Source organism: Panthera tigris, chromosome C1, assembly GCF_018350195.1.
Source record: "Panthera tigris isolate Pti1 chromosome C1, P.tigris_Pti1_mat1.1, whole genome shotgun sequence".
Lineage (NCBI taxonomy): Eukaryota > Metazoa > Chordata > Mammalia > Carnivora > Felidae > Panthera > Panthera tigris.
In genome coordinates, this window is record NC_056667.1 from 190,569,886 (window position 1) to 190,584,235 (window position 14,350).

A 14,350-nucleotide genomic window follows, 5' to 3' on the forward strand; every position below is an offset into this window, starting at 1 on the left:
ATTGGGCTTTAAAGCTGGGAGAGTAGTCAGACATGATCCCCATTCTGAAGGAATGGTTTGGGTGGGAGAAGGAAGGTGAAGAGAGACAGATAAGCATGTATATGAATTAGAATATAGTAAGTGCATAATGAAAGTATGAACAAAATTGTGGCAGAACAAAGTATGAACAAAATCTGGGGCAGAGAAAAGCTAACTCCCTTAGAGGCACATGGGTCAGGAAAAGTTCCTCATCCCAGGAGCCCTGCTCATACCGTGAGATGTTTTTATGCCTTCGACATATAGGTCTGTGTCCTTATTGTTCTTTCGCAGATGTTTTCTTCTGGACAAAAATCCATGATTGTCACTGGACCTCTGACTTTTTGACTGTGAACCCCTCTACTCCTCCCACACATGGTGAGATAGAGGTTTTATGTTGGTTTTTTTCCTGCTACTCTATCATAATTAAAGCCTTAGGGAAAGAAACTTGCTAAAACTTCAGACCTTTGTCATAGTTGCTTTGGTATACAAACCAAATTGAAAACGAATCACTGGTGTTGTAGTCTCCTTTGGAAATGAGTAGCCCAAAAAGACAGGACTTACAATGGTCATTTTTGAATGACTGGGATTCTTGTAAGAGATAAAGTCAACTGTTGACAAAGCCATAAGGATACCTATTGGCTTTGCAACCTACTAGAAAGAATGTGCAAAGGATGGATAGATCTTGAGAAGTACCTCCAAAAAACCCACCATTGTGCCTATGATCACAACTAGAGTAACTTCACTTGTACAGGCAGGAAAAACATGAATGAACTATTCCTGTGTCACGGAGTAACTTTCCGTTTCTGCACATTTTAGAATCAATGCCCAATATCATCTGACTACTTCACTGCAATGTGTCCTTATGAATTTGATGACAATTAAAGAATGACTCATCCACTTACCCCAATGGGCATTCCAGGAAATTGTCCTTGTTTATTGCCATCTTCACATTATGGAAAAGCATAAAAGAATGAGAGAAAGTAATTATTTTTACTATCTGATCCTAAATGTTAAAGAAGCACCCTATTCTTAAAGGCTGCCCCCATCATTTGCAAATTAATGCACTGCTGAAGATGCAAACTATCTATATAACTGCTCTTGAACTTCATTAAAATTAATCGGAAGTCCTTTTTAATGTCTTTGAGAATTGCTTCAAGTGGCAAAAATCAGGAAATCTACCCATGGGGCACATTCAGCTAATTGCGATTTACTTCTCAACTAGTCATTCTTTCGCCCAAGGCTGCAACTGCATAAAACTGAAACAACTCTTTGGATGACAAATGCCAGTCAAACCGGTTTTTTGGCATCACGTAATTTTAAATGATCCATTGGTTCTCCAAATATTTTTAACAAGTCAGAATGATGATATGATAGATTGATTCCAGATATAGCTTATTAAAATGATTCTCTAAGTTGGACCCGCCATATCCTCCCTCCCAGTTGGTACTGGGGACATAGAGGAGAATAACGATAGACTACACAGTGAAGAGAATAGAGAGTGACAGATAGTAAATGTTCTCTGTTCTCATTCTTACCAGCTAAGTCACTCAGGGAAAATCCCTTAACAGCAAAATGGGGGAAGAGGAGGATAACAAACGTTTTCCTTAGGGTCACATGAAACCAGGTATATAGAAACAATGTTTTGTAAAATGTTGCTGACCAAAAGTCATCATCGTTAGGGACAGTTTAGTCTATGGAAATGAAGTCACAAGGATAAGATATTAGAATAAACATTCTAATATGTTACACAGAGCATAAAGTGTTTTATTCAAATGATTTGGTGGTGGCTTTCTTTTTATCTAAATTCCAGAATTAGTCTGCTATTTTTCTCTTGCAATCATTAAGCTGATGAGAAGGCCCAGATAAAAGACATATATTTCTTCCCAAGAATCTCTCCAGATTTCTCTGATAACCAAGGAATGAATGCTGAATATACATTACAACAGAGTATATAGTCATTAGGATCTGCTTTTAAATAAAAATATTCAGGCATGCCTGGGTGGCTCGGTCAGTTGAGCTCTCAACTCTTGATTTCGGCTTGGGTGGTGACCTCACAGTTGGTGAGATTGAGCCCCGCATCGATCGGGTTCTGCACTGACAGCACAGCACAGAGCCTGCTTGGGATTCTCTCTCTCCCTCTCTCTGCCTCTCTCCCGCTCTTTCTTTTTCTCTCAAAATAAGTAAATAAACATTTAAAATAAATACATACATAAATAAGTACATAAAATATTCAATAATTTAATTTTCAAGTGTAAGCTGGTGAATCGTGTTTATGAGAAATGTTTACAGCTCATTATTTTCCAGGATGGCACTACAAAAGTTATACTGAAGGTCAAAACTTCCAGTTCCCAGTAACTATATTAGGAAAAAAAAAAGATATGAGTAGATACTAGCTAGACTTTTAAAAAATGTATTTTTTAAAGCCGTTACTCCTATTAGCAAGAGCCGTAAGCCGTTTCACTGGGATAGCAATGCCACACATCCTCAGCTTTTACAAATAGCGGCGACCATTTCAATTCATGATGTTCACACTCATAGGAGAGGTGGAGCTCAACCACAGGGGTCTTTACCTTCAACCCATTTCAGCCGCTCCTTTCAGTGGTTGTGCTCAGAATTCAGAGCTGTCCCACCTCTAAAACGTGAAATGTAAATATCCCTCTCCTTGATCAGAGCCTCTCTGCCTGTCAGTACCTTCCTTCTTTATTCCTCTTACACCTGCCTTTTCCCTCCCTTATTGAGACCTCTCATTGCCTCCATTTCCTTCTAGTCTTCCTTCTCCACCCCAGTCTCTTCTCTTTTGCTAACTTGCTTTCATAAGTTAGTCCTTGAGTCCTTTGCATCCATCTGTGTCAGCATTTACCCAACTCTAACACTAGGCGAATGTAATAATGACCATTCTTTTCTCCTACGTTCGGTCAGATGAACACCGCAGGAGAAAAATAATAACCAGCATTTTTCAAGTACTAGCTACACGCAGCACCATTCTGAGTATTTTCCGTGTACGATCTCGTTTCATTTTCACCAGCCACAGGAGACATTTTTGCTCATTTTACATGCAGGAAAACTGTTTCACAGAGGTCAGGTTGCCCATAACATTACATCAAATCACGAATGCGGTCAATTGTAGACATCCTATTATTTTAAAAAAGCAAAAGAAAATGCTGCAGTTCTAACTACAAAGTACCATCAGGTGATAGACACATTCTGATTTCAATGGTGTTAAATGTTAAAAAAAATGCATCTAAGAATCAATGAAATATGACCTATGAGAAAGATACAGTGTAAGCCCAGCTAGTTTGGCTACAGAATATAATAGTCTTCATTCATTAAGTTATTTTGCCTCATAAAAACCAGGCATGCATGCATGCAAATTTGTGGTCTCAAACTTTGCCTGGACTTTTAGTACTTTCTTTAGTCTCTCTTTCTTTCTTATCTCCTCTCATATCTTCAGTGATTATCCCAAAGTCTTTTCACTCTTAAGTGCCCTTCTTAACACCTCCCTTCATTCATATTTTTGTGGCTGACTGTGCGTCTTACTTCATTAGGAAAATTGAGACCATCGCTCACCATCTCAACTTCTTCACTGCTGCCCACCTTTTAACCTACAGATATCCAGAGAGAGTCCCCTGCCCCCCCCCCCCCCGCCTTCCTCCTTGTTCATAGAGCAAGCTTTGCCCCCTTCTGGAAAACACTGGTTTGTTTTTATTTTCATTCCTCTTCTCGTTTCCTCTGAGACTGTTAGTTGTCCTTCTCTCCTGAATTTCGACTTCTCTCTCTAGTGGTTTCTCTCCCTCAGCCTGGAAACATGATAAAGACCCAACCTCCAACCTTCTTTCCAATCCATCTCCCTCTTCTTTTCTCAACTTCATAGAAGGTGCTTCACAGGGCCTGTCTGCATTTCTTCACTTTCCATTTCTCCTCAGCCCCCCACTCCTTCTCCCTGAACACTCAACTGAAATTTGTTCCTAATAAGCAACTTGGTGGCCTCCTGTTTTTTCAAATCCAATGGAACATTCTTTGCCTTCATTTTATTGGCCCCTTTTCTGAATCTGTGTGATATGGTTGATTTCCTCATTCTTTGTGAAAACCTCTGTCTCATTGGCTTCTAAGGAACCACACTTTTCCGGTTCGTTTTGACTCCGTTTCTCAATCACTTAAATGTTGGCACTTCCTAGTTTCTATCATCTGGCTATTCTTTTCCCCACTTTACATACTTTCCTATGAGGGTTTTACCTATTGTCTACAGGTAAGCCTAAACCCCAAATCTAAACTTCTCTCTTAAATGCTGTATCCCAAGTGTTTTATCATTAGTCCACACCTTTGCCTTGCCTACTCAGCATCTCCATCTGGATGATAGTCATCTCAAACTTGACATCTTGAAAACCAAATTCTTGATGTTCCTCTCTCATATTGATTCCTCAAAACACTTTTCCTCTCTTATCTGGTGGTAATTCCAAACTTCCAGATGCTTAGCCCCTAAAACTTGGAGTCATCTTCAATTTCTCTCTTTTTCTTATACCCCGCAACTGGTCCATCAATAAGTCCTGTTTTTCCTATCATCAAAATATATTCAGAATCCACTTACTTTCATTGACTCCACTGCTACAACCTCTACTCAATTCACCGTATCTCATTTGAATTATTGTATCAGCTCCCAACTGTACTTCCTGCCTCTGCCCTGCCCCATCCACTCTGTGCTCTACTGAGCAGCCAGGATGGGTTTCTGACCACCTTTCTGACCTCACTTCTCACAATACAGAAAACACTTCTCACAGCACACTTTTCCCAAGCTTCCCTTATATCCCACTTTGAGCAATTCTTTCTCATGTATATGTATGATTCACTCTTTCACATTAATAGGATTTACTCAATATCTCCTCACCAGGAAGTGCTTCTCAGTATTCCATATAGAATAACTCTTCTCCACATCCTTTTCCAAACCTGCTTTACTTTTTTTTGATGATCTTTTGTTTTTTCTAATCACAACTGATATATTATACATATATTTTGGGGGGGGAGAGCTTCAGAATGATAGACTCTCATTATTGACTCATACATGGCACTATTTGTTCATATAATTAGCTAGTTATGTGTTTGTTTTGATATATAGCTGTAGACTCAATGTTCAACACAGAAACCGGAGCTACAAATCATTATACATATACATAATATTTATATATTAATATAATTATATATTATATCATATTTATATGTATTATAATGATTTTTATATATGTATATATATATATATTTAATTAAAATATAAATGTTCTTGGAGAGCCTGGGTGGCTCGGTTTGTTGAGTGTCCGACTTTGGCTCAGGTCATGATCTCACAGCTCATGAGTTCGAGCCCTGCATCAGGCTCTGTGCTGACAGCTCAGAGCCTGGAGCCTGCTTCAGATTCTGTGTCTCCCTCTCTCTCTCTCTTCCTTTTCCCTGCTCGTTCTCTATCTCTCTTTGTCTCTCAAAAATACATAAAAGTTAAAAATATATATAAATGTTCTTCCCCCATCCCCACTAGAATGTAAGCTCCATGAGTGAAGGGACTTTGTTTTGTTCCTTCTGCAAACATAATTTCTAGAATAGTGTCTGGCACAAAGGCACTGAAACATAAAGTAAGCACTGAATATTAATATACCGATGTTTTCAAAGGTAATGTCAACACATCCCAAACCAGAATTTCTGTTCTCTCTTCTTTCTTTACACTCCTTATTTTTTCTCCCAGAAACACAGAACTGCTTTGAGTCCTCCCTCAATGTCTTTGCTCATGCTGACTTCTCTGCCTGGAGAAGACTATATCCCCTTTTGGCCCCAGGATACCTGTACAACTCCTTCCTCAAGAAACTCATCAGTCACCTCCTCAAAGATACATTCTTTTTCCCCTCCTTTCCCTTTCCTTTCCACAGGATTCTCTCTGTGGTCACACACCTGTGTTTCTCTAATGACCTTCTCCAAAAAGCTGAAAGCGTCTTGAAGTTAGGAAGCAAGTCCAAGATCTCACCTATTATCTTTCCCTCCACCTTTTAGGGTGCAATTAGAAGCAGGCATTAGTGTGTTCAGTTCACAGATTGAGTAACTGAAGGACACCCCATCCAGGTTCAGAGATGAAGAAAAAGCCCAGAACCCCTCAGGAATCCTCTTTGGAACTTTATTTCTATCCTTCGGGTGGCTGGTCAGTTCTCTCTGTCTTCAGTAAACCTTGCTATAAGCCTGGGTTCCTCTCTGTGCCCCTCTGGAAGGTAACCATGGATACTATTGAGCTGACACAAAAGCCTTCAGTTAATGGAGACTCCAAGTGGTTTTTTAGGACACTTAGAGGGTTTCCAGGCGAGGGGCAAACCTTGGAAGCACTTGCAAAACTAAGACTTTTGCTTCAGGCTCCCAGGCAGGGTGTGTTTCAGTGAAGGGAGACGCTAATGCTCAGCAGAGCTCCGTAAGCTTGACAGGGCTTAGTCCCTCTCTAAGGTATTAACTAGCTGTGAGTTGAGAACCAAAGGGAGTCCCAGGCAAAACGCAGGGCCCCTGAGGTGAATCTTCAACAGTGGGCTGGCCCAAGTGATGCCAGCAAAAACACGGGCTCCTGAGGGGATCCAGGCCACAGAGCCTAGAGGTAATGGGGGTGTCCTGTCCCCAGTTAAGGGGGCCTTCCAGCAACGTCTCCCTACTCACATCCTTGCCCCAGGGGCGTTTTTCTACTCTCAGCCCAGGACTACAGACAGACAGAGAAATTCACACCCATGACGTTTTTAGGAGGCTCCTTATTCCCTTGGAGCCCTTTCTGACCGCTCTCAGGGTGCCCTCGTGCCTTCTCCGACCTCCGGGAGTCCTGGGTCTTCCCTCACATCTTTGCATTCTCAAACAAGGAGCTCCTGGAGGGTGGGGAATCTAGGGAGCCCCACTCACTCCTAGACTGTCTCGGAGCTGGGTCCCAACTTTCCAGTTCCTGCCTCGCGTGGCTCCTCCCGAGGTAAGACCGGGAATCCAAACCGCAGAAAGGCTCAGTTCCACTGGGTGGAGGGTAGGTGTGCGTCAGGGTCAGTGGGGGCGTGTGTGGCTAAGCCTGCCGGTTACCTGAAGTGAGATCTCTAGGGGAGGGAGGGAAAAAGAGGGTGCGGGAGTTGGACTTGGGGGCGAGAGGTGGCGGCAGTTTCCCGGCGCTTTGACGTAGACTTGGAGAGGCGCCGAACACTCCCACTGCTTAAGAGGCACCGTAGCCTTCAGGACGCCGGGGCTGGGGACCGTCACTCGCTCCGGGAGCAGCCTGAGCTTTTCCTCTCCATACACTCGAGGGAATCCAGAGAGGGAGGTAAGTGCGAAGGGGTGCCCTCCTGAGACCTGGGAGTTGAGCCTCGGTGTAAGAAAAATAATGGGGCACAAAAGACACAGCGGGTCTTTGGCAGCTCCGCCTTGATGTGGGTGAGGCCGTAGAACCAGGTGTGGGATTGGGACGCCGCGAGCACAGCGCGGGGCTCGTAGCGGGGCGCACGCCGGACCCCAGGGTTGAGGAACTTCCAGGCTCGAGAAAGACTCCTGAGAAGGGAATCTAAAGGAGCCGGTGTGAGCGCTGTGGTGCAATCAGGCAGGGAGTCCAGGACTACACTAACTTCAGCACGCTGGACAGCGGCCCGCCCTCTTCCGATAACTTGCCACTGACACTTGGACTTGTCCCCTAAGGAAAAATAGCCTTTGGGGCAACTCGACTTTGACATTTTAGTTGAGAGGAGGACGTACTGAATATAATTTTGTTCACGGAGAGATCCTGTGTAAGTGATCTGAAATATTTTTGAATAATCTCCTATCTCCGCGTACCTCTTCCAAATAGGACCATGCCTTGTTCAAAGGCAGTTCTGGAATATTGATTTCAAGGTACCTCAATATGTTCTGCTGCTGTGCAGAAGAGACAGATTCCATCTTAAGGTGTTATCCTCCTTACATATTCCAAGATAGATGTATTCCCATAAGTGTTCCTATGAGCGGTGCCTTGCTTGCCTTTGTGATACTAGCATCTAAAATGTTTGGAAATATAAGGGAAAACTAAAAGTGAGCTACATGTACTCTCCTGTTTTTTCTTTATGTGAGAGTTGTTTCAGTGTGATATACATTTTGAGTAGTCTTAAAGGGTAAGATAAGCTTGTTTCCTTGGAAAAAAGAAAATTTAGATTATTTTAAGAACATTGTTTCTCATTGCACTTGTCTGAAGTGTAACATAATAATTTCAAAGTGGTATGTGGTTTAATTGTATTGTAACAGGCTTTGAGAGCCAGAAAAGTTGAGTGAGAGGCAAATATTTTCATTAAAATTCTTGAGATTTGTGGCAAGAAGAAAGAAATGATAAAACATCATCTTTATGAAAGTTATATGAGAATTGTAGAGCATTTTAGGTATTAATAAAGTGTCTATTAATTCTACTCTCATTGATTGAATATATGCCCCTTAGTTCTTATACTTTTAGCACACTACCTTATGTTTGTTTTTATTTATAACATTTTACTATTCTTATTTGTTTTAAAAAATTGAAAGTCACCCCGAATAAGAAAACATTTAAGGGTAAAATAGTTTAAAATTCTTAATTGCATGTGAGTCCTGGATGAGAAATAGGTAGGCTAAATTCAGATATTATAGAATAATTAAAGCCATGCAGCAAGATTTTAAATTTTCACTTACTATTCTTTTCAACTATGTTCCTCTGTACTCGGGAAAAACAAGTTCACCTATTCATCTCACAAAGGAACATGTCTTAGGAATAAACACTTTTTAATCTAAGTATCTTGGTTTTACAATACCTGGCTCGACGATGAGTCATTTTAGGTAGAACGGGGCTTATGATCTGGGAGGTATGATAAGACTTTTCCTAGGGACAATGGTGCATTTTCTTTGCTGACACCAAGGTTTCTAAAGGCATAATTATTTTCATTACTGAGTGGAGATCAAGTGAGGATTCATAAGATATTTCCATTCTGTGCAGTTTCAACACCATGGCCAATCCTGGGAACAGAAGAGGGATCTACCGCCCCTTGACCCTTACCTGCTCCCTGCTCATTGTGGGAATGTGCTGTGTGTCTCCTTTCTTCTGCCATAGCCAGACAGACCTGCTGGCCCTTAATCAAGCTGATCCTCAGTGCTGGGAATCTTCTTCAGTGCTCCTCCTAGAAATGCGGAAGCCTCGAATTTCTAACACTGTTTCAGGTTTCTGGGATTTTATGATCTACCTAAAGTCATCTGAGAACTTGAAGCACGGGGCACTGTTTTGGGATCTGGCCCAACTCTTCTGGGACATCTATGTGGACTGTGTCCTCTCCAGGAACCATGGCTTAGGAAGGAGGCAATTGGCTGGGAAGGAAGAGGAGATTTCAGCAGTGCGTCCACAGCACACAGGGAGAAAACAAGGTGGTGAACTCTAGATCCCATGTTTTTCGAAAGGGTCAATGAAGTATGAATGTGAGGAATTGTGAGGAAGAGGGAAATGGCTTTCGGGGAATCCATTGCCACATATATTCCTCTCAGGGGTGAACCCAAGAGCACATGAGTGATAGGAAGATAGCACTGCCTTTTGTATTTCATGGTAGCTGTTTGTATCAACATATTGTCATTTTCATACTTCATGTAAACAGCAGCAAAGAAGAGTCAAAAAGGCAAGTAAGGAAAAGCATGATTCTCTGTCATTTTCATACTTCATGTAAACAACAGCAAAGAAGAGTCAAAAAAGCAAGTAAGGAAAAGCATGATTCTCAAAATACAACGTAAAGGCATAAAGCGATTAGCCTGAATATTAGCAGTCATAACCTGTCTTTGCATGCTATGGATTTGGGAAGATTTGAATGTAAGTCTGGGGAATATTCACAGCACGCAAGCTCTTGCCTCTTTTAAATAGAAAAAAAGACTGCTTTCATGTAAATGGAGAGGCTCCTTGTAATGTACTTAGTTGGTGAAGTAAAGGGCAGAAAAATTGGCTAGCTTGCAGATTCACTCCTTGTTGCTTTTTGAACACATCTCAAATATGTAATTAACTTCCAGCAAGTTGAATGATTAATTTTTAGTAATTTGGAACTTCTGACAAATTTAGAGATTCTCACTGGTGTAAATATTTTATTAAAAAACAGTCTTCTCTGGGGGCACTAGAAGAAGTATCCTTTATAGAATTAGAATTAGAGCAAGTGAGCCCCTGTGACTAAGCTGAGAGATAGATACCCTGGCCCTATTCATATTGTTTTTGTTCCATTTTTAGAGTTGTTTCAACCAATGAGCTTGCAATCCTTGCAGCAAACCCTGTTTGGGTGCTTAGAATCATTTAAGCAATAGTGCAAAACTGAGGCATAAATAAAATTTACATTTGTATATTTTATTGTGAGAACTGTTATAATCCCTATAATTTCCCTATTAAAACAGCACTTAACAGTAACATTTCTAGAGCAACACTTTTCCGAGATTGTAGAGCTTTTCTATATCTAGTTTGCTTTAACCTCACTAAAAATCTTATGATTTGCTGATCCATTAAACCAGATAATCCTCTGCTGTTATTTATAGATAAATTTATTATTTTGGCAAGTGTCATTGTAACTTAAAACAATTTCCATATTTAGAGGAAATATTCTTCTATCAGCTTAGCTACTAAAGAAATACAAAAATAAGCGTCTTTCAATGTTGGTTACCAATATTTAAAAATTATTTAAACAGAGGCTGTTTAGACATCAGCATCAAGAGAATTACATACTTTCTTCACTTGCAGTCAAATGCTCTACCCCTGTATATTTTCTTCATTTGTACTGTAGGACTCTTTCTTCCATTCTTACCATATTTAGTTGTCATACTCAAATCACTACCAATATTTATCTTTTATATTTTGCACTCACTTTGAATTACTAAATTATCTATAGAATAAATGAATGTAATAATATTTGTGTTCAGATGAACACGAGAATAAGTATACACACACACAAGGTCTTTCTCTAAAGCAGCTTTCAGTTTGCTTGCTTGCAATGTGGCTATCAGAATAGTCAGAAGCTTCATGTAATTTTTGGAGCATATTTCAACATAGCATTTCTATCTTCTTCTTCTTCTTCTTTTTAAAGGCAGTAGATTTATCTTCAGCTTTGGAAGCCACTTTTTTAATCTTGCTACAGAGTTGCTGTTGACTCAGCTGGTCTGCAAACTTTAGTCAGAGTGACTATGTAGCAGGAGGGAACATTCCACTTTATTGGAGTTATTTTAATGTTTGACATAAACAACTGTTTGCAGATCAGGAAACAAAGCTTTCCATTTTGATTGTATCATCACAGTCAAAGAGGGTCTTGGGTCAAGGAGACACCGTGTCTAAAAGTTAAATAGTTGCTGGAACATCGAGATTTCATCTCAAGAGGCTTGCGGAAATCTCTAGTGGCTCAGCGGGGCTCTGGATGTACCTGCACGGATTCTCCACTAACTTTTTCTATTGTCCTTGGGGGATTAATATGCTACCAGGTTGGGATGGGGGTGAGGGTGAAGAGATGTTTGTCTCTCTAGTTCTCAGGGAAATCAAATCAACCAGAGCAGAAGGGAAGAACTAATATGTCTACATAATATGCAAGAGAGTTCTTATTTTGATATCCTCAAGTTTAATAGTTTAAATACACTTGAGAATTGTTGCTATGAATCATACTTTTCTAAAAACATAAAACTCCTGGGTACCTGGGTGGCTCAATTGGTTGAGCAACTGAATCTTGATTTTGACTCAGGTCATAATCCCAATGTTGTGGGATCAAGCCTGCGTTGGGCTCCACACTGAGTATGGAGCCTGCTTAAGATTCTTCTCTCTCTGTCTCTCTTCCTCTGCCTCTCTCCCCCTCCTTCTCTAAAACAAACAAAAAAAAAATTAAAAAAAAACCCAAACCATAAAACTCCTATTTTGTATGCCAGTATATCCTATTTGTTACTATTGGGCCAAAAACTATGAAAACAAGAGATATTAAATAGCTATGCAACCTCAGTCAACTTATTTAGCCCTCAGTTTCTTCATCTGAAAAAGAGGGGTGTGGAAAGAGAGGAACTGTAAAGTCTCTTTATGTTCTCCTTTCTAATGTTCTGTGATTCTATAAAAAAGAAATTTATGAGAGGCATGTATTTAACAATCAATAGAGTCTGGAAGAGCTTTACCCCAAGGACAGCTTGTTGAGCTGGGTGATGACCTAGATACTATAGTTGTTTATAACAGTGCTAAATAGGAACAGAGGGAATCTAGAAATGAGAATTCCAAAAATTCTGAGGTCTAGATGTGTTCTCACTTGAGAAAAGACTCAAAAGATCATTATTAGTTTGTCTAGAAAGGATGAGTTATTAACTGAATGCTGTAATATACAGAAGGTGTGAAAATGGTGTAACCAGCCTTAACCACCAAATTATGATGGATTTTGTCAAGGCAGAAGGAGGGAGAGAGTTATTAATTGATTTAGGAAAAGAGTAAGCTGATAACTTCCAAATAGAAAATGACCGATTTGACGTTAACTCATGGGTTAGTAAAGGCTTCAATGCAAATGAAGGGATTTTGAAGTATATCCTTGTTTGTGTCAAAACCCAATGGCCCTTTCCTTCAACAAATCATGCTTTGCCAGTGAGAGAAATTAAAAAAAAAAAACCTGCCTGCCTGAGACTGGCAGTTCTAGAAAAATTGGGAGTCTTTGCATTCCTTCATGATAAGAACATTAAAATTCAGATTTATAATTTGATGATATTTGCAGTTGGTGTCTAACTAGCTGGTAAATGTTAGTGCTTGTTTTTGTAAAACACCAAGCATTAGAGAAAACAGTGCTTCAGAAATATAAATAATTAGATGCACCAATGTTTGATTTTTGTTTTACTTTACTTACTCCAAGAAATTTCCTAGAAACATCTTTAGAAATTACTTATCTAGAACTCTACCCTAAAGAAATATTCAGAGATGTAACCAATCATGCAGTACATGAATCTTCACTGCAAAGCTATTTATAAAAGTAGAAAATGTGGAAATAATTGGAACGTCGCACAATAAGGTAATGGTTCGCTAAATTATGGTATAAAGTGTGTATGCATAAAATTATGGTTATCTCTGAAAGATTATATTATGTGTAATTTAAGTTTTTTCTGTATATTTTTGTATTAAAATTATATAATGACCACTTTTACTTGTTTAGTCAGAACATATCTTAATACATGCATTTTAGTTAACAAGGACATGTCTTTATTATACTTTACTTAGGTTATTTAACTAAACTGCAAAGGACACATAAACACAGATTTACATGCACACTCCTGCAATAAATTTATACAGACTTCTGATAGAGTGACAGAAATAACAAACTTTAAAACCAATTTATTGACATTTAATTAACCTGAGAATAATTTGGTGCTCTAACAACTAGTTCCTTTTCTCTGCTTTCAGGTGCATATTCTCAGCAGCTAAGAACACCTTTCCTAAAGAAGAAAGAGTTGATTGAAGGTGTGATAAGCATGCACTTGCACGGAAGTGGGTCTAAACTCATTGGGAAAGTCACCCGTGGCCTGGAAATAAAGAGAAAGTAAATCTAACCTCAGAGCTAACTCGTATCTTGGAACTAAAAAAAAATTGTTTCCTTGACTCCTGATCATTTAATTACTTGAAATGGTGGGAATGTCCAGAGGTAAATATTAAGCCACATTCTCTCAGCGTACCTACTTAAGGTTTTTCATTATTTTAGCCTGCTAGCATGTTCCTTCAAAGGGTGGCTTTACTGCCAGCTCATCCCACTATCTGAAAGAGTTAAAATAGCTTCCAAAGATGACCGGGGGATTGGGCGAGTCACATTGTTTGTATTCACTCTGATCAGTTGTTCTGGGATGCTGGATCTTGGTGAACTGGAGTGCCATACATTTAACTTGAATACACTGCATGACTTCTAAGCCAGTAGCCACTGCTTACGTACAGGCATAATGGGCTGTATTTATTACCAGTTACTGACTGTCTATAATACCTAAATCTTGTTTGAAAGAATATTTTTGAATAATGAATAAAACAAAGAACAAGAAAAACCATATGCAATGGCAAATAAAGCATTCTTCTAATGGAAACAAAATTAATAAAAGCTCTGGATCCCAAGTGACGTTATTGGAGTCTTTTTTTTTTAAGTTCATTTTTATTTATTTTAAGAGAGAGACAGAGCAAGCAGGGAAGGGGCAGAGAGAGAGGGGGAGACAGAATCCCAACCAGACTCCACACTATCATTGCAGAGCTGGATGTGGGGCTCAAACCCACTGTGAGATCATGACCCAAGTCAAAGTCAAGAGTCAGTCGCTCAACCAACTGAGCCACCCAGGAGCCCCAGAGTTTTTTTTTTTTTTTTTAATT

At 39.7% G+C, this 14,350-nt stretch overlaps 1 protein-coding gene across 2 annotated transcripts in view; it reads left to right on the plus strand.

Moving 5' to 3' along the window:
* The window catches only part of ADAM23 (ADAM metallopeptidase domain 23), a 318,624-nt gene extending 304,597 nt beyond the window's left edge, over positions 1 to 14,027 (plus strand). The window contains exon 25 of one of the 2 annotated variants that reach the window (XM_042995165.1): positions 13,409 to 14,027. In XM_042995165.1, the coding sequence (XP_042851099.1) occupies positions 13,409 to 13,548 (140 nt within the window). In that variant the 3' untranslated portion in view covers positions 13,549 to 14,027. Of the gene's footprint in view, positions 1 to 8,983; positions 9,048 to 13,408 lie in introns of those variants that run through there. The other variant, XM_042995168.1, reaches the window with a different exon arrangement.
* The last annotated feature ends 323 nt before the right edge of the window (positions 14,028 to 14,350 follow it).